Source organism: Hyperolius riggenbachi, chromosome 4 (assembly GCF_040937935.1).
Source record: "Hyperolius riggenbachi isolate aHypRig1 chromosome 4, aHypRig1.pri, whole genome shotgun sequence".
Lineage (NCBI taxonomy): Eukaryota > Metazoa > Chordata > Amphibia > Anura > Hyperoliidae > Hyperolius > Hyperolius riggenbachi.
The window spans coordinates 493,235,767-493,253,880 of NC_090649.1; the positions used below are offsets into that span (position 1 = coordinate 493,235,767).

At 47.4% G+C, this 18,114-nt stretch overlaps 1 protein-coding gene across 1 annotated transcript in view; it reads right to left on the reverse strand.

Annotated features, from left to right (window-relative positions):
* Positions 1 to 470: 470 nt before the first annotated feature.
* The window catches only part of KCNK12 (potassium two pore domain channel subfamily K member 12), a 171,277-nt gene continuing 153,633 nt past the window's right edge, over positions 471 to 18,114 (reverse strand). The window contains exon 3 of the mRNA XM_068279723.1: positions 471 to 913. Within this exon, the coding sequence (XP_068135824.1) occupies positions 862 to 913 (52 nt within the window). The 3' untranslated portion in view covers positions 471 to 861. The remainder of the gene's footprint in view (positions 914 to 18,114) is intronic.

Here is an 18,114-nt window from a genome sequence, read left to right on the forward strand (position 1 = left end):
TGGCTACCTGGGCCCATCCTGACTATTGTCAGTCCTATTACTACCTTGATGAAGGGACCCTGGAGGCCACGAAACTTTGGCTTCTTACAGTGCTATGGATTACAGTAGGAACAAATAAGTAAAACAAAAACTGGCCAATGGCACGGGAGAAGCAGCCTAGTACCTTCTGTAGAATGTTAGGTTATCTGGTTTTTGTAAGAACATCACCCTAAAATGGGATTCAACCCTCCTCCTCACCATTGAGAACAAAAAATTCAAATATGAATTGTGCTAAATGTCATAAACAAAAAGAAACATCACAATACAGTCATCATATCAATAGACTTCATATATTTTCTTTTTTTTTCTTTAGAAATAATCTTTTTTTTCTTCTTTCTTAGCAATTAGCACTTTTACAGCAATATGTTGTAATCATGCATAAAGTAATAATCAATAGTTTAATTAGATCAGAAAAAAAAAGCATTCTTTGAGTTGCATAATCATTCCATGAAGCACTTTGTGGTCAAGAAACAGAAAAATAAAGAGCAATGAGCGGCTGGGGTCTGGCATGGAGGCAGTCAGTAAGAAACTCTGGCGGGATTTAAATGCCTCTTAAGTAAGGAAAAGAAAAAAGGAAAAAAAAAAACGCTGATTGGCGGAGGTTCCCCTGATGTCCCAAGTTAAATTTTCTATTAAAAAAATATACAAAAAACAGCTTTGCAGATCTCAAAAAGGATCATTTGTGCTTTGACATGCCAGCAAGTAATGAGGGACCTGGAGAGTGAAGAGGGACGTCTTCTGTACAGCATTGCAAAATAATTGTTTTGTATAACGTGACATCTTTAGTTATAGCAATAAAAAATAACATAAAATAAATTGCATTCAGTTTCGAGTAGTGGGGAGTCCAAAGCACTGGTTCTTGCTGCTTGAGTACCTGTTACACAAGAAGACAACATGATGGCAATTTAATTCTCCAATCTTTGCTTTGTCACAAGGTGATGGGTTTCTATGTCATTGCTTGCAGATGGGGTTTATTTTGTGCATGCAGAGTGATTGGATGGACATAAAGGTGTATTTTGTTTTTGTTCGGGTGAACATGTGGGTATCTTTTCTGTATATTATGTATGCATGCATATATGGCTGTATTCTGCCTCCATATTGGATTGTACGCTTGGTCTGCTCTGAATACATTCAAAATCTCAGAGGCAGAACTGCAAATAACTGGGATTTGGACCGTTGGGACCACATTTAGTCACGGAGTTTAGTACGGCACAATAAGTTTGGGCTCTGGCGCATATAGCCAGACCTGGCGATCACAGAATTTAGCAGCTGCAGTCTAGTTTTGGCACTAGAGGTAGGCTATAACATAGCCAGTGATGTTGCCCAGAGGTTTCTATCTACTGTGGATAAAAAACACACATTTGTTTGCCCATTTGTCCGAGTTATTACAATGTTTAAATTATGTCTCTAATGCAATGTATTTCAACAATATTTTATTTGGAAATAAAGGTGTATTTTTTTCCGTTTTGTGTTTGTTTAGACTATATCACTAATTGCAAGCCCTTATTTGCAAAAATAACAGTAATATACCCTCATGACGGGTGGAGGGGGTCTGTAAGGGATTAATTTGGGGATTTATTTATTGTTTATGTATTGTCTTTTTACTTTTTGCTTATCAGATGATCCTCCAGCCACCCCCCCCCCCCCCCCCCCAAACACACACACTTTACCAGAAATTATTTGTGTATGCTTTCACTTTTGCAAATGACCAATGGCATCTCGCTGATGCCGTGGTCATTCGTTACAGGCTCTTTGATCAGTGAGTGGGAACACATTTCCATTCACTGAGCAGTTAGCTAACCGCCGGTGATCACGGTGAGATACATATATCTACGCCCCTGGAGCTAAGATGAAGTCTCAAGGGGCGTAGATATACTGTTGCCTTTACAATAACAGGTTAAAACAAACCTGAAGTGAAAATAAACTTTTGAGATGATTAATTGCATGTGTTTTACTAGAGGTGAATATAGCATACATTTTATTTATTTTAAGGGCTTAAATTTAAGACTTTAGAATTATACACATCAGCTGTTACAAATCTGCCTTGCTGAGCTGAAAAACAAACATGAACAAGACTGGAAAACAAGAAGGAACTTCAGACAATTTCTTAGTAGGGATAATTCTATTTGTACCTACAGTAAGTTTAGCTCAGCATGGCACATGTCACTTCAGGTGTGCGTTCAGTAGTCCAAGTACCAGCTATGAAATGTAGGCCCAACAGTGCTTGGAATTAGTAGTGGTGAAGACAAAGAAAGAGGAATCTTGTTTAAGGTTAATGGTTTAGGTTAGATGTTGTTTAGTGGGGTTTGTATTAGGAGGAAAATTAGTGGAAAGTTAGTTTAATGGGTAAGGAAAGGTTAAGGTTAAAGGATACCCGAGGTGACGTGACATGAGGTGACATGAAGTGATATGTGACATGATGAGATAGACATGTGTATGTACAGTGCCTAGAACACTAATAACTATGCTATGTTCGTTTTATCTTTCTCTGCCTGAAAGAGTTACATTTCAGGTATGTAAGTGGCTGACTCAGTCCTGACTCAGACAGGAAGTGACTACAGTGTGACCAAGGTTTAACCTCCATTTAGATGGTCTGTTTGAATTAAGGCATCTTAATGACATGTATTTATGCTTGAAAAAATACTGTTTTCCCTTTTGATGTTGCATGTATAAAGCTGTCTGTACCACCAGTTTGCAAACTAACAGGATATAAGCCCGACGAAGGCTGCAAGGCCGAAAGCTTGCTTATTTTTATTCATTTTTAGTTAGCCAATAAATGGTATCATCCTGATTTAAAACTTCTTGTTTTAACTCTTTCAGGCAGAGAAAGAAAAAAAGGAACACAGCCTAGTTATTGTGTGCTAGGCACTGTACATACACATGTTTATCTCATCATGTCACATGTCACTTCGGGTATCCTTTAAGCATTAAAAAGGGGTTAACACTTGGACAGGCCCGGATTTACATCACAGGAGCTTATGAGAACAGATGTTCTGGCACCCTAGACTCCGCCCTCCATGAACCTACAAACCCTCGTTGAATGGGACCGTAAATGTGCCACTCCTCCTTTACTTCCTCTTTTACCTCCTTTACTTCCCTTGCACGTCATAGGTAGCTACAGGTGCTGCTTATAGTGTTAGATAGCCAGAAGTACCCTCAGTATTAAGTAGCTAGAAGTGTCCCCAAGTATTATCTAGCTAGAGGAACTTCAGTATTAAAGTGAACCAGAGACGAAGCATCCTCATGTATTTTACCATATATATCAGTGGGAACATTAGAGAAAACACCTACCCTGCTCTCTGTTTCATCCTTTACTGCTCAGCCTGCTTGTTACCAGCCTGTGAGGAAACGCGGAAAAGCCGCCGTCTCTCGAGGTGAGGCGGCTGTTTCCGCGTCCAGCATGGCGTCACAACGCGGAAAAAACGCCGCATGCCGCATGGGCAGTGCGGCGGAATCCGCATTGGTAACGGCGGAATCCGCATCAGAGGTGGCCCCCGCACTAGATACATTGCATGACAGTACTGGTGTGGCTGGGACTGATAGTCCACCAGGATTCAGACTTACACGCGCGCGAGCACAAAGGCAGAGTTTAAATAGCAGTTAGAAGGGTGTCGGCTGACCAGCTGGGTCAGCTGACAAATTCCACTGCTCTCATTGGACCAGCAATTAGGGAGGTCCTGGAAAGGTCCTAGAGTATATATACTGCTGGTTGTTCACTTGCTCTTTGTCTGGCGTGCGATCACATATGTGGGAGCACTCAGACCTGTAGTCAGATCCTTAAGTGTGCCGGGACCAGCTGGAGCTGTAATCCTACACTTAGCTAGATTCTGTTGATAGCTAAAGTACTAGTTTGATTGTGATTATATGTTATGACTTTTGCCTGCTTTGACTATCCTCCTGAACTCTGATCTTGTACCTCGATATTTCTGATACTCTGTTGCCGAACCCCGGCTCGTTCCTTGACTCTGTTTCTGCCTCCTGATTTTGTACCCCGATATATCTGATACCTCGTTGCTGAACCCTGCCTGTACTTTGACTCCGCCTTTGCCTCCTGATCTTGTACTTTATCTGTCCGTGTGTGTACGACCTGGCTTGTCCGACCTCGAGAACCGACCTTACCGTTAGAGGCGGTTCCTCGCTCTGTTAGCGATCCTTCCTCCTGAGGGTCACTTTCAGATATACCTTCCTACTGTCAGTCTGACTCCTCCCGTCTTGGAGAGCTCAGGTCTGCGGAAGGAATCTGTGCAGTACTCCTTGCTGCATTGAGGCCTTGTCCTCTAAGTGTTACTGTTACACCAAACACTACACTCTACTCAGGTGAACAGAGGTTAGTTTGTATATCGGATTATCGGTGAGACTGCAGATCACTTATAATCTGGTATATATCTGTATTTCCGGTGATACTGCAGATCACCGGTAATCAGATACTCTCTGCGCCCACCGATCGTTACAGAACGCCAGACCAAAATACAAAATGGACGCAAACACTGATTGTCTGGGTGTACTTGCCGTTTCGGTGGACAACATCAATCAAGTACTGGGCACTCACATAACTCTTATTGATGCCCTATCAGGGTCTGTACAAACCCTCCAGACATCAGTGGATCATGTGCGATCCTCTCCTAGCTCTGACATACGTATGCCTGTACCTGAAAGCTTTTCCGGCCACAGATCTGACTTCCGGAATTTTAGGAGTAGGGTGTTGTCCTATTTTGAGTTGAGACCCCAATCTTCGGGTACTGAGACCCAGAGGGTCACGTTTATTAAAACTTTGTTGTCCGGCGACTCCCAGTCTTGGGCGTATAGCCTGCCCGCCGGAGACAAAGCTCTTACCTCTGTAGAGGAATTTTTTAAAGCTATGGCGGTAATTTACGACGATCCGGACCTTGCCTCGACTTCTGAGCGGAAGCTCAAGCTTTTGCGTCAAGGCGAAGGTCCGGTCGAAGATTACGCGGCCGAGTTTAGGAGGTGGTCAGTTACGGCCAGGTGGGACACCTATGCCCTATTAGATCATTTCTTGTCAGGGCTGTCCGATGAGGTCTCTGATTTGATGTTAAGCCAGCCCGAGCCCAGAACAGTCGATGAGGCCATCTCAGCGGCCATCCGAATCGACCGCAGGCTGCGCTACCAAAAACAGACCAGGGGTAGTTCCCGTCTCAGAGGGGTATCTTACACCACGGTCCCAGTGACTCCACCTACTACTATTTCACCTTCTCCTGTCGTGCCTCCTTCCGAGCCGATGCAGATTGCTCGGTCAAAATTAACCCAGGTAGAGCGAAGACGGAGAATGACCGAACAGCTGTGTTTGTACTGCGGTGAAGGGGGGCATATAGTACAGAACTGCCCCAATAAGCCGGGAAAACGCTGCCGCTTAGGAGTGGTGGGGGGTAACACCCTGGGCGTCCGACTTTTACCCCTAGAAGAAAAACGATTGCTTCTTCCCTGTACCGTTACATGGGAAGATAAGACTGAGGTCACGGAAGCCTTTATCGATTCAGGCTCCGCGGCAAATTTTATGGATTCGGAGTTTGCTAAGAGATTGTGTATTCCGCTCACACCAGTACAACCACCCGTCCAGGTTACGGCAGTGGATGACTCTCCTCTGCAAGGGAATCACCCACTGTCTCAGACACCAGAGGTGGGGGTCACCATAGGGGTACTGCACTGGGAAAAGTTACAGTTCTTTGTGTTGCATATGACAACCTCCACCATTATACTCGGCATGCCATGGTTGCACCTTCATTCTCCACACATTGATTGGGCCACCGGCCAACTAATTTCTTGGTCAGCACACTGCTTTCAGCGATGTTTAGGGAAGGTGACATTGGGCCAAACCAGGGTTCATGTTCAGGGGGTACCTGAGCAATATGTGGAATATTCTGATGTATTCTGTCCCAAGGCTGCAGACAAGTTACCCCCACATCGCTCTTTCGATTGCCCCATTGATATACGTTCAGGTTGTATGCCCCCTCGGGGTCATTTGTACAATTTATCTGGGCCAGAGAAATTGGCTATGAAGGAATATATCCGTGACAATTTAGCCAAAGGCTTCATCCGGCCGTCCCGATCGCCTGCTGGAGCAGGTTTCTTTTTCGTTAAAAAGAAAGACGGGGGCCTGCGGCCCTGTATTGATTACCGGGGACTAAATAAGATCACGGTAAAGAATCGCTATCCGTTACCCCTGATAGACGATTTATTTACGCAGGTCACCGATGCTAAGATCTTCTCAAAGCTGGATTTACGGGGCGCGTACAACCTGGTGCGCATTAGAAAGGGCGATGAGTGGAAAACGGCCTTTAACACGCCAGACGGGCATTACGAGTATCTGGTGATGCCCTTTGGGTTATGTAATGCCCCGGCCGTTTTCCAGGAACTCATCAACGAGGTCTTCAGAGAGGTGTTGGGGAGATTTGTGCTGGTCTATCTAGACGATATACTTGTTTTCTCCAACAACCTCTCTGAGCACAGAATACATGTGAAATTTGTACTCAACAAATTAAGACAAAACTCACTTTATGCTAAGATTGAGAAGTGTATTTTTGAAGTCACATCTGTCGCCTTTCTGGGGTACATAATTTCCACCACGGGCCTGTCTATGGACCCCGCCAAAGTCTCCGCTGTTTTGGAATGGCCTCAGCCGGTTGGGTTGAAGTCTTTACAGCGGTTTTTAGGCTTTGCGAATTATTATAGAAGGTTCATAAAGGGGTATTCCACGGTTATCGCACCCCTCACCTGTCTTACGAAAAAAGGGGCAGATACCACCCACTGGTCTCCTGATGCATTAAGTGCTTTCTCCACTTTAAAAGATTTGTTTTGTTCCGCACCCATCCTGAGACATGTAGACACCTCTTATCCTTTTATTGTTGAGGTAGACGCCTCGGAGGTTGGGGTAGGGGCTGTGCTGTCTCAGCGGTCAGGCTTGCAGGGAAGGCTACACCCTTGTGCGTATTTCTCTCGTAGGTTCTCTCCGGCAGAGAGAAACTACGATATAGGCAACAGAGAGCTCTTAGCCATTAAACTTGCCTTTGAGGAGTGGCGTCACTGGCTGGAAGGAGCAGAACATACAATTACTGTATACACGGATCACAAGAATCTAGAATACATCGAGGGGGCTAAGAGATTAAGTCCCCGTCAGGCTCGATGGTCTTTGTTTTTTTCGAGGTTCAGGTTCATAATTACGTATACCCCGGGTAGCAAGAACATTAAGGCAGATGCCCTGTCCAGATGCTTTGAGTTGGAGACAGCACAGCCTTCTGCCCCAGAGACCATTGTCCCACAAAATTTGGTGCTGGCCGTAACAGAGACTTGGGAAGACTGGACAGAGACCTTGAGTCCTTTTCAGCAGGATGTCCCTGAGGGGAAGCCTGAGGGGGTTTTATTTGTGCCTCTGCCATTCCGTCTCCGGGTGCTACAGATATTCCATTCACACAAGAATGCGGGACATCCTGGGGCATCTAGAACGCAGGATCTTGTGGCCAGGTGCGCTTGGTGGCCGTCTCTGGCAGCCGACTGCAAAGAATTTGTTAAGGATTGTGCGGTATGTGCTAAAAGCAAACCCTCCCGGCTGGCACCTGTAGGGAGGTTGCAGCCTTTACCCACCCCGAATGAACCATGGACCCACTTGTCCATGGATTTTGTGGGTGAGCTTCCCAGATCAGAGGGCATGTCGGTCATTTGGGTGGTAGTCGACCGCTTCAGCAAGATGGCCCATTTTGTGCCCTTGAAAGGACTCCCCTCGGCCCAGGAATTGGCCGACTTGTTTATCAAACACGTGTTCCGGTTACACGGCATTCCGGAAAACATAGTGTCCGATCGGGGAGTCCAATTCGTATCTAAATTCTGGAGGGCATTCTGTCATCAAATGGGCATGAAGCTGTCGTTTTCATCGGGCTACCACCCACAGACCAACGGTCAGACGGAGAGGGTCAACCAGTCGTTAGAACAATTTTTGAGATGCTACGTTGCAGAGGCGCAGAATGACTGGGTCAAATTTCTGCCCTTTGCAGAATTTGCACAAAACAATTTGAAAAGTTCTTCCACTGGATTTTCTCCGTTCCAGGTTGTGTCTGGAAGATTGCCCAAATTTTCACCGTTACCAGTGGCCTCCACTCCGTTTCCAGCTCTGGAGGCTTGGCAAAGGTCTTTTAAAGACATTTGGCGGACGGTGAGAGACAGTTTGGAAAAGGCGTTTCTGAGTCAGAAGGGTCAAGCTGACAAGAAACGGTCTTTGGAGTGGAGATTCCAACCAGGAGACTTGGTTTGGGTATCCACACGTCACTTGGCCCTGAAACAGCCCTCAGACAAGTTGGGTCCCAGGTTTGTCGGGCCTTTCCCGATAGCCAGAAGGATCAACAACGTCACTTACGCTGTTGATCTTCCCGCTAGCATGCGTGGGGTAAGGTCCTTCCACGTATCCCTGCTTAAGCCAGCAGTCCATGTGGGTCCCACTCCTCCTCCTCCTGTGTTGGTGGATGACCAACCTGAGTACGAGGTAGAAAAGATTTTAGATTCACGCGTTGTACAAAACTCGGTACAATATCTCGTACATTGGAAAGGGTACGGCATTGAGGAGAGACAATGGGTACCGGGGAGTCGCATGCATGCGGACGAATTAAGGAGGGAATTTCACGCCTTACATCCCGAGAAACCTGGTAGGAGTTGTCCGGAGTCCACTCCTCGGGAGGGGGGTACTGTGAGGAAACGCGGAAAAGCCGCCGTCTCTCGAGGTGAGGCGGCTGTTTCCGCGTCCAGCATGGCGTCACAACGCGGAAAAAACGCCGCATGCCGCATGGGCAGTGCGGCGGAATCCGCATTGGTAACGGCGGAATCCGCATCAGAGGCGGCCCCCGCACTAGATACATTGCATGACAGTACTGGTGTGGCTGGGACTGATAGTCCACCAGGATTCAGACTTACACGCGCGCGAGCACAAAGGCAGAGTTTAAATAGCAGTTAGAAGGGTGTCGGCTGACCAGCTGGGTCAGCTGACAAATTCCACTGCTCTCATTGGACCAGCAATTAGGGAGGTCCTGGAAAGGTCCTAGAGTATATATACTGCTGGTTGTTCACTTGCTCTTTGTCTGGCGTGCGATCACATATGTGGGAGCACTCAGACCTGTAGTCAGATCCTTAAGTGTGCCGGGACCAGCTGGAGCTGTAATCCTACACTTAGCTAGATTCTGTTGATAGCTAAAGTACTAGTTTGATTGTGATTATATGTTATGACTTTTGCCTGCTTTGACTATCCTCCTGAACTCTGATCTTGTACCTCGATATTTCTGATACTCTGTTGCCGAACCCCGGCTCGTTCCTTGACTCTGTTTCTGCCTCCTGATTTTGTACCCCGATATATCTGATACCTCGTTGCTGAACCCTGCCTGTACTTTGACTCCGCCTTTGCCTCCTGATCTTGTACTTTATCTGTCCGTGTGTGTACGACCTGGCTTGTCCGACCTCGAGAACCGACCTTACCGTTAGAGGCGGTTCCTCGCTCTGTTAGCGATCCTTCCTCCTGAGGGTCACTTTCAGATATACCTTCCTACTGTCAGTCTGACTCCTCCCGTCTTGGAGAGCTCAGGTCTGCGGAAGGAATCTGTGCAGTACTCCTTGCTGCATTGAGGCCTTGTCCTCTAAGTGTTACTGTTACACCAAACACTACACTCTACTCAGGTGAACAGAGGTTAGTTTGTATATCGGATTATCGGTGAGACTGCAGATCACTTATAATCTGGTATATATCTGTATTTCCGGTGATACTGCAGATCACCGGTAATCAGATACTCTCTGCGCCCACCGATCGTTACAGAACGCCAGACCAAAATACAAAATGGACGCAAACACTGATTGTCTGGGTGTACTTGCCGTTTCGGTGGACAACATCAATCAAGTACTGGGCACTCACATAACTCTTATTGATGCCCTATCAGGGTCTGTACAAACCCTCCAGACATCAGTGGATCATGTGCGATCCTCTCCTAGCTCTGACATACGTATGCCTGTACCTGAAAGCTTTTCCGGCCACAGATCTGACTTCCGGAATTTTAGGAGTAGGGTGTTGTCCTATTTTGAGTTGAGACCCCAATCTTCGGGTACTGAGACCCAGAGGGTCACGTTTATTAAAACTTTGTTGTCCGGCGACTCCCAGTCTTGGGCGTATAGCCTGCCCGCCGGAGACAAAGCTCTTACCTCTGTAGAGGAATTTTTTAAAGCTATGGCGGTAATTTACGACGATCCGGACCTTGCCTCGACTTCTGAGCGGAAGCTCAAGCTTTTGCGTCAAGGCGAAGGTCCGGTCGAAGATTACGCGGCCGAGTTTAGGAGGTGGTCAGTTACGGCCAGGTGGGACACCTATGCCCTATTAGATCATTTCTTGTCAGGGCTGTCCGATGAGGTCTCTGATTTGATGTTAAGCCAGCCCGAGCCCAGAACAGTCGATGAGGCCATCTCAGCGGCCATCCGAATCGACCGCAGGCTGCGCTACCAAAAACAGACCAGGGGTAGTTCCCGTCTCAGAGGGGTATCTTACACCACGGTCCCAGTGACTCCACCTACTACTATTTCACCTTCTCCTGTCGTGCCTCCTTCCGAGCCGATGCAGATTGCTCGGTCAAAATTAACCCAGGTAGAGCGAAGACGGAGAATGACCGAACAGCTGTGTTTGTACTGCGGTGAAGGGGGGCATATAGTACAGAACTGCCCCAATAAGCCGGGAAAACGCTGCCGCTTAGGAGTGGTGGGGGGTAACACCCTGGGCGTCCGACTTTTACCCCTAGAAGAAAAACGATTGCTTCTTCCCTGTACCGTTACATGGGAAGATAAGACTGAGGTCACGGAAGCCTTTATCGATTCAGGCTCCGCGGCAAATTTTATGGATTCGGAGTTTGCTAAGAGATTGTGTATTCCGCTCACACCAGTACAACCACCCGTCCAGGTTACGGCAGTGGATGACTCTCCTCTGCAAGGGAATCACCCACTGTCTCAGACACCAGAGGTGGGGGTCACCATAGGGGTACTGCACTGGGAAAAGTTACAGTTCTTTGTGTTGCATATGACAACCTCCACCATTATACTCGGCATGCCATGGTTGCACCTTCATTCTCCACACATTGATTGGGCCACCGGCCAACTAATTTCTTGGTCAGCACACTGCTTTCAGCGATGTTTAGGGAAGGTGACATTGGGCCAAACCAGGGTTCATGTTCAGGGGGTACCTGAGCAATATGTGGAATATTCTGATGTATTCTGTCCCAAGGCTGCAGACAAGTTACCCCCACATCGCTCTTTCGATTGCCCCATTGATATACGTTCAGGTTGTATGCCCCCTCGGGGTCATTTGTACAATTTATCTGGGCCAGAGAAATTGGCTATGAAGGAATATATCCGTGACAATTTAGCCAAAGGCTTCATCCGGCCGTCCCGATCGCCTGCTGGAGCAGGTTTCTTTTTCGTTAAAAAGAAAGACGGGGGCCTGCGGCCCTGTATTGATTACCGGGGACTAAATAAGATCACGGTAAAGAATCGCTATCCGTTACCCCTGATAGACGATTTATTTACGCAGGTCACCGATGCTAAGATCTTCTCAAAGCTGGATTTACGGGGCGCGTACAACCTGGTGCGCATTAGAAAGGGCGATGAGTGGAAAACGGCCTTTAACACGCCAGACGGGCATTACGAGTATCTGGTGATGCCCTTTGGGTTATGTAATGCCCCGGCCGTTTTCCAGGAACTCATCAACGAGGTCTTCAGAGAGGTGTTGGGGAGATTTGTGCTGGTCTATCTAGACGATATACTTGTTTTCTCCAACAACCTCTCTGAGCACAGAATACATGTGAAATTTGTACTCAACAAATTAAGACAAAACTCACTTTATGCTAAGATTGAGAAGTGTATTTTTGAAGTCACATCTGTCGCCTTTCTGGGGTACATAATTTCCACCACGGGCCTGTCTATGGACCCCGCCAAAGTCTCCGCTGTTTTGGAATGGCCTCAGCCGGTTGGGTTGAAGTCTTTACAGCGGTTTTTAGGCTTTGCGAATTATTATAGAAGGTTCATAAAGGGGTATTCCACGGTTATCGCACCCCTCACCTGTCTTACGAAAAAAGGGGCAGATACCACCCACTGGTCTCCTGATGCATTAAGTGCTTTCTCCACTTTAAAAGATTTGTTTTGTTCCGCACCCATCCTGAGACATGTAGACACCTCTTATCCTTTTATTGTTGAGGTAGACGCCTCGGAGGTTGGGGTAGGGGCTGTGCTGTCTCAGCGGTCAGGCTTGCAGGGAAGGCTACACCCTTGTGCGTATTTCTCTCGTAGGTTCTCTCCGGCAGAGAGAAACTACGATATAGGCAACAGAGAGCTCTTAGCCATTAAACTTGCCTTTGAGGAGTGGCGTCACTGGCTGGAAGGAGCAGAACATACAATTACTGTATACACGGATCACAAGAATCTAGAATACATCGAGGGGGCTAAGAGATTAAGTCCCCGTCAGGCTCGATGGTCTTTGTTTTTTTCGAGGTTCAGGTTCATAATTACGTATACCCCGGGTAGCAAGAACATTAAGGCAGATGCCCTGTCCAGATGCTTTGAGTTGGAGACAGCACAGCCTTCTGCCCCAGAGACCATTGTCCCACAAAATTTGGTGCTGGCCGTAACAGAGACTTGGGAAGACTGGACAGAGACCTTGAGTCCTTTTCAGCAGGATGTCCCTGAGGGGAAGCCTGAGGGGGTTTTATTTGTGCCTCTGCCATTCCGTCTCCGGGTGCTACAGATATTCCATTCACACAAGAATGCGGGACATCCTGGGGCATCTAGAACGCAGGATCTTGTGGCCAGGTGCGCTTGGTGGCCGTCTCTGGCAGCCGACTGCAAAGAATTTGTTAAGGATTGTGCGGTATGTGCTAAAAGCAAACCCTCCCGGCTGGCACCTGTAGGGAGGTTGCAGCCTTTACCCACCCCGAATGAACCATGGACCCACTTGTCCATGGATTTTGTGGGTGAGCTTCCCAGATCAGAGGGCATGTCGGTCATTTGGGTGGTAGTCGACCGCTTCAGCAAGATGGCCCATTTTGTGCCCTTGAAAGGACTCCCCTCGGCCCAGGAATTGGCCGACTTGTTTATCAAACACGTGTTCCGGTTACACGGCATTCCGGAAAACATAGTGTCCGATCGGGGAGTCCAATTCGTATCTAAATTCTGGAGGGCATTCTGTCATCAAATGGGCATGAAGCTGTCGTTTTCATCGGGCTACCACCCACAGACCAACGGTCAGACGGAGAGGGTCAACCAGTCGTTAGAGCAATTTTTGAGATGCTACGTTGCAGAGGCGCAGAATGACTGGGTCAAATTTCTGCCCTTTGCAGAATTTGCACAAAACAATTTGAAAAGTTCTTCCACTGGATTTTCTCCGTTCCAGGTTGTGTCTGGAAGATTGCCCAAATTTTCACCGTTACCAGTGGCCTCCACTCCGTTTCCAGCTCTGGAGGCTTGGCAAAGGTCTTTTAAAGACATTTGGCGGACGGTGAGAGACAGTTTGGAAAAGGCGTTTCTGAGTCAGAAGGGTCAAGCTGACAAGAAACGGTCTTTGGAGTGGAGATTCCAACCAGGAGACTTGGTTTGGGTATCCACACGTCACTTGGCCCTGAAACAGCCCTCAGACAAGTTGGGTCCCAGGTTTGTCGGGCCTTTCCCGATAGCCAGAAGGATCAACAACGTCACTTACGCTGTTGATCTTCCCGCTAGCATGCGTGGGGTAAGGTCCTTCCACGTATCCCTGCTTAAGCCAGCAGTCCATGTGGGTCCCACTCCTCCTCCTCCTGTGTTGGTGGATGACCAACCTGAGTACGAGGTAGAAAAGATTTTAGATTCACGCGTTGTACAAAACTCGGTACAATATCTCGTACATTGGAAAGGGTACGGCATTGAGGAGAGACAATGGGTACCGGGGAGTCGCATGCATGCGGACGAATTAAGGAGGGAATTTCACGCCTTACATCCCGAGAAACCTGGTAGGAGTTGTCCGGAGTCCACTCCTCGGGAGGGGGGTACTGTGAGGAAACGCGGAAAAGCCGCCGTCTCTCGAGGTGAGGCGGCTGTTTCCGCGTCCAGCATGGCGTCACAACGCGGAAAAAACGCCGCATGCCGCATGGGCAGTGCGGCGGAATCCGCATTGGTAACGGCGGAATCCGCATCAGAGGCGGCCCCCGCACTAGATACATTGCATGACAGTACTGGTGTGGCTGGGACTGATAGTCCACCAGGATTCAGACTTACACGCGCGCGAGCACAAAGGCAGAGTTTAAATAGCAGTTAGAAGGGTGTCGGCTGACCAGCTGGGTCAGCTGACAAATTCCACTGCTCTCATTGGACCAGCAATTAGGGAGGTCCTGGAAAGGTCCTAGAGTATATATACTGCTGGTTGTTCACTTGCTCTTTGTCTGGCGTGCGATCACATATGTGGGAGCACTCAGACCTGTAGTCAGATCCTTAAGTGTGCCGGGACCAGCTGGAGCTGTAATCCTACACTTAGCTAGATTCTGTTGATAGCTAAAGTACTAGTTTGATTGTGATTATATGTTATGACTTTTGCCTGCTTTGACTATCCTCCTGAACTCTGATCTTGTACCTCGATATTTCTGATACTCTGTTGCCGAACCCCGGCTCGTTCCTTGACTCTGTTTCTGCCTCCTGATTTTGTACCCCGATATATCTGATACCTCGTTGCTGAACCCTGCCTGTACTTTGACTCCGCCTTTGCCTCCTGATCTTGTACTTTATCTGTCCGTGTGTGTACGACCTGGCTTGTCCGACCTCGAGAACCGACCTTACCGTTAGAGGCGGTTCCTCGCTCTGTTAGCGATCCTTCCTCCTGAGGGTCACTTTCAGATATACCTTCCTACTGTCAGTCTGACTCCTCCCGTCTTGGAGAGCTCAGGTCTGCGGAAGGAATCTGTGCAGTACTCCTTGCTGCATTGAGGCCTTGTCCTCTAAGTGTTACTGTTACACCAAACACTACACTCTACTCAGGTGAACAGAGGTTAGTTTGTATATCGGATTATCGGTGAGACTGCAGATCACTTATAATCTGGTATATATCTGTATTTCCGGTGATACTGCAGATCACCGGTAATCAGATACTCTCTGCGCCCACCGATCGTTACACAGCCTTGATAAAATCCCCGACTGAGCAATCAGTCTGGCTTAGCTATAATGACTCAGCTATAATGATTCATGAGCAGAGCCACAAGGGGGCAGGCTTGGGCTTGAAAAGACAGCACAGAAGTCAGACTCAGATATAAAGATTCCTGAACAAAGCCAGACTGAATACTCTGTCGGGGATTTTATCAGGGCTGTTAACAAGCAGGCTGAGCAGTAAATAATGAAACAGAGAGCAGGGTAGGTGTGTTCTCTAATGTTCCCATTGATATATATGGTAAAATACACAAGGGTACTTCGTCTCTGGTTCTCTTTAAAGAGACTCCGTAACAAAAATTGCATCCTGTTTTTTATCATCCTACAAGTTCCAAAAGCTATTCTAATGTGTTCTGGCTTACTGCAGCACTTTCTACTATCACAGTCTCTGTAATAAATCAATGTATCTTTCCCCTGTCAGACTTGTCAGCCTGTGTCTGGAAGGCTGCCAAGTTCTTCAGTGTTGTGGTTCTGCTATGAACTTTCCCTCTTCTGGCCCCTCTCTGCACACTGCCTGTGTATTATTTAGATTAGAGCAGCTTCTCTCTTCTCTCTTATCTTTTACAAGATGGATAAATCGTCCTCTGAGCTCCCTGGGCTTTCACATACTGAAGAATTACAGACAAGGGCAAAGCTGTTTGCAGGAGAAAAACAAGCAGCCTGAAACGTCAGTGCATGAGAACTGCAGGGGGAAAGAAACACACAATGATCTCTTGAGATTCAAAAGGAAGGGTGTATACAGCCTGCTTGTGTATGGATGTATTTTCTATGTGTGGACATACTGTACATCAACCTACTTCCTGTTTTGATGGCCATTTTGTTTGTTTATAAACAAACTTTTTAAAACTGTTTTTAACCACTCTTAATGCGGCGAGGAGCGGCGAAATTGTGACAGAGGGTAATAGGAGATGTTCCCTAACGCACTGGTATGTTTACTTTTGTGCGATTTTAACAATACAGATTCTCTTTAAGCAGGTAGAGGTGCCCCTGGCTAGAGGGGAGGTTTAGGTAATCTATCAAGCCTATTCTTCTCTCTCATACATCTCTCTCTCTCTCACTCTCTCTGACCTGCTCTCAGCAGAATGTGACTTTGATTCCAGTTCTGCTTACTACATTCTGAAAACCAGCTGGCTATTTTAGTATTTTCATTCTCCAAATGAGTTACAAATGATTTTCCTGGGGATATCTGGGAAAAATAAGCAGTACAGTTTAATTTTAATTCTGGGAGGGTTTTCGCCGTTGATAGTTACTTGCTTGTATGATTTACAGAAAACACTTTCTGTAGTCCCCAAGCGTCTGGTTCACCCTTGACTGAGACAAATAGAAACGCCATGAATCTCATTAGACTGGGCACTGAATAACGTATGTAATTTATACTGTTTTAAAAGCCTCCGTCCTTCAGATGTCATTATTAGATGCATATGTTTTAATATTCCACAAGTGTTGGCCTCGTCTGACTACCACCAGAGAAAGCAGACAGAGCTCCTCCCTCTGACTGGTCTGACTACCACCAGACGAAGCAGACAGAGCTCCTCCCTCTGACTGGTCTGACTACCACCAGACGAAGCAGACAGAGCTCCTCCCTCTGACTGGTCTGACTACCACCAGAGAAAGCAGATAGAGCTCCTCCCTCTGACTGGTCTGACTACCACCAGAGAAAGCAGATAGAGCTCCTCCCTCTGACTGGTCTGACTACCACCAGAGAAAGCAGACAGAGCTTCTCCCTCTGACTGGTCTGACTACCACCAGACGAAGCAGACAGAGCTCCTCCCTCTGACTGGTCTGACTACCACCAGAGAAAGCAGACAGAGCTCCTCCCTCTGACTGGTCTGACTACCACCAGACGAAGCAGACAGAGCTCCTCCCTCTGACTGGTCTGACTACCACCAGACGAAGCAGACAGAGCTCCTCCCTCTGACTGGTCTGACTGCCACCAGACGAAGCAGACAGAGCTCCTCCGTCTGACTGGTCTGACTACCACCAGAGAAAGCAGACAGAGCTCCTCCCTCTGACTGGTGACTTAATGGACTGGTCAGACTCATGCCTGAATGGAAGCATCAGAGAGAATGGAATGAGTTGGTATGTCTGAAAGAGATTGCTATTGCCTATGGGCACAGCTGGAGTAACCTGCAGAATATCTGTCTAAACTCACCACCATGTTTGCAGGAGAGAAAAATCTGACGTGATGTTTCAGGCAAACTCCAACAGAAAGATGTTAAACAGTTAAAAAACTACCGTACTTAAAATGTACACATGATGCACCCCAATGTTAATTGTTCAGGTAATCCATAGCTAAGTAAGAGCGCTCATTTTTTGGGGCTTCCAGTCTGTCCGCTACCATGGAGCCCCCCTCTTCCAAGACTCCCTATGAGGCAAGGCAAGACTCAAGCCTATATTCAACAGTCTTCCACTTTGGTTGTGTAGACCCCGTCCTTCCACCTCCACTCCTTCCTCTCTGCCCCACCCTTTTCCCTCAAGTTGAGCAACAGGTTCCTCCCTGAACCAATGCTGGATACAGGCTGTTCTGATGCTCTCCTCATCTCTTGTGCCACCCGCCCTAGAGTGACCAGAGCGAATGGTGTCACCCTCCAAAGCAGAGATTCCTCCATGAGGGGTGAAAAATCACCCCCACAGTGGATGCAACTGTTTGCACCTGGGGAGAGGTCTGGGGGGCCCGGTGGCACTTGGCCACCCACTGTTATTGACTCAGTAAAAGGGTGTTCAACGGGTTACTCCGGTTATAAATCTTTGTGACATGTCACAGGTAAAATTAATTTCCTCCTACACGGCGCATTTGTCGTATGTCAACATTAATGCTTACTGGCGTGCTCTGAATGAACATGTTAATAGAAAGGCTATTATCTCTCAGCCATCCATCAAATCGCTGAC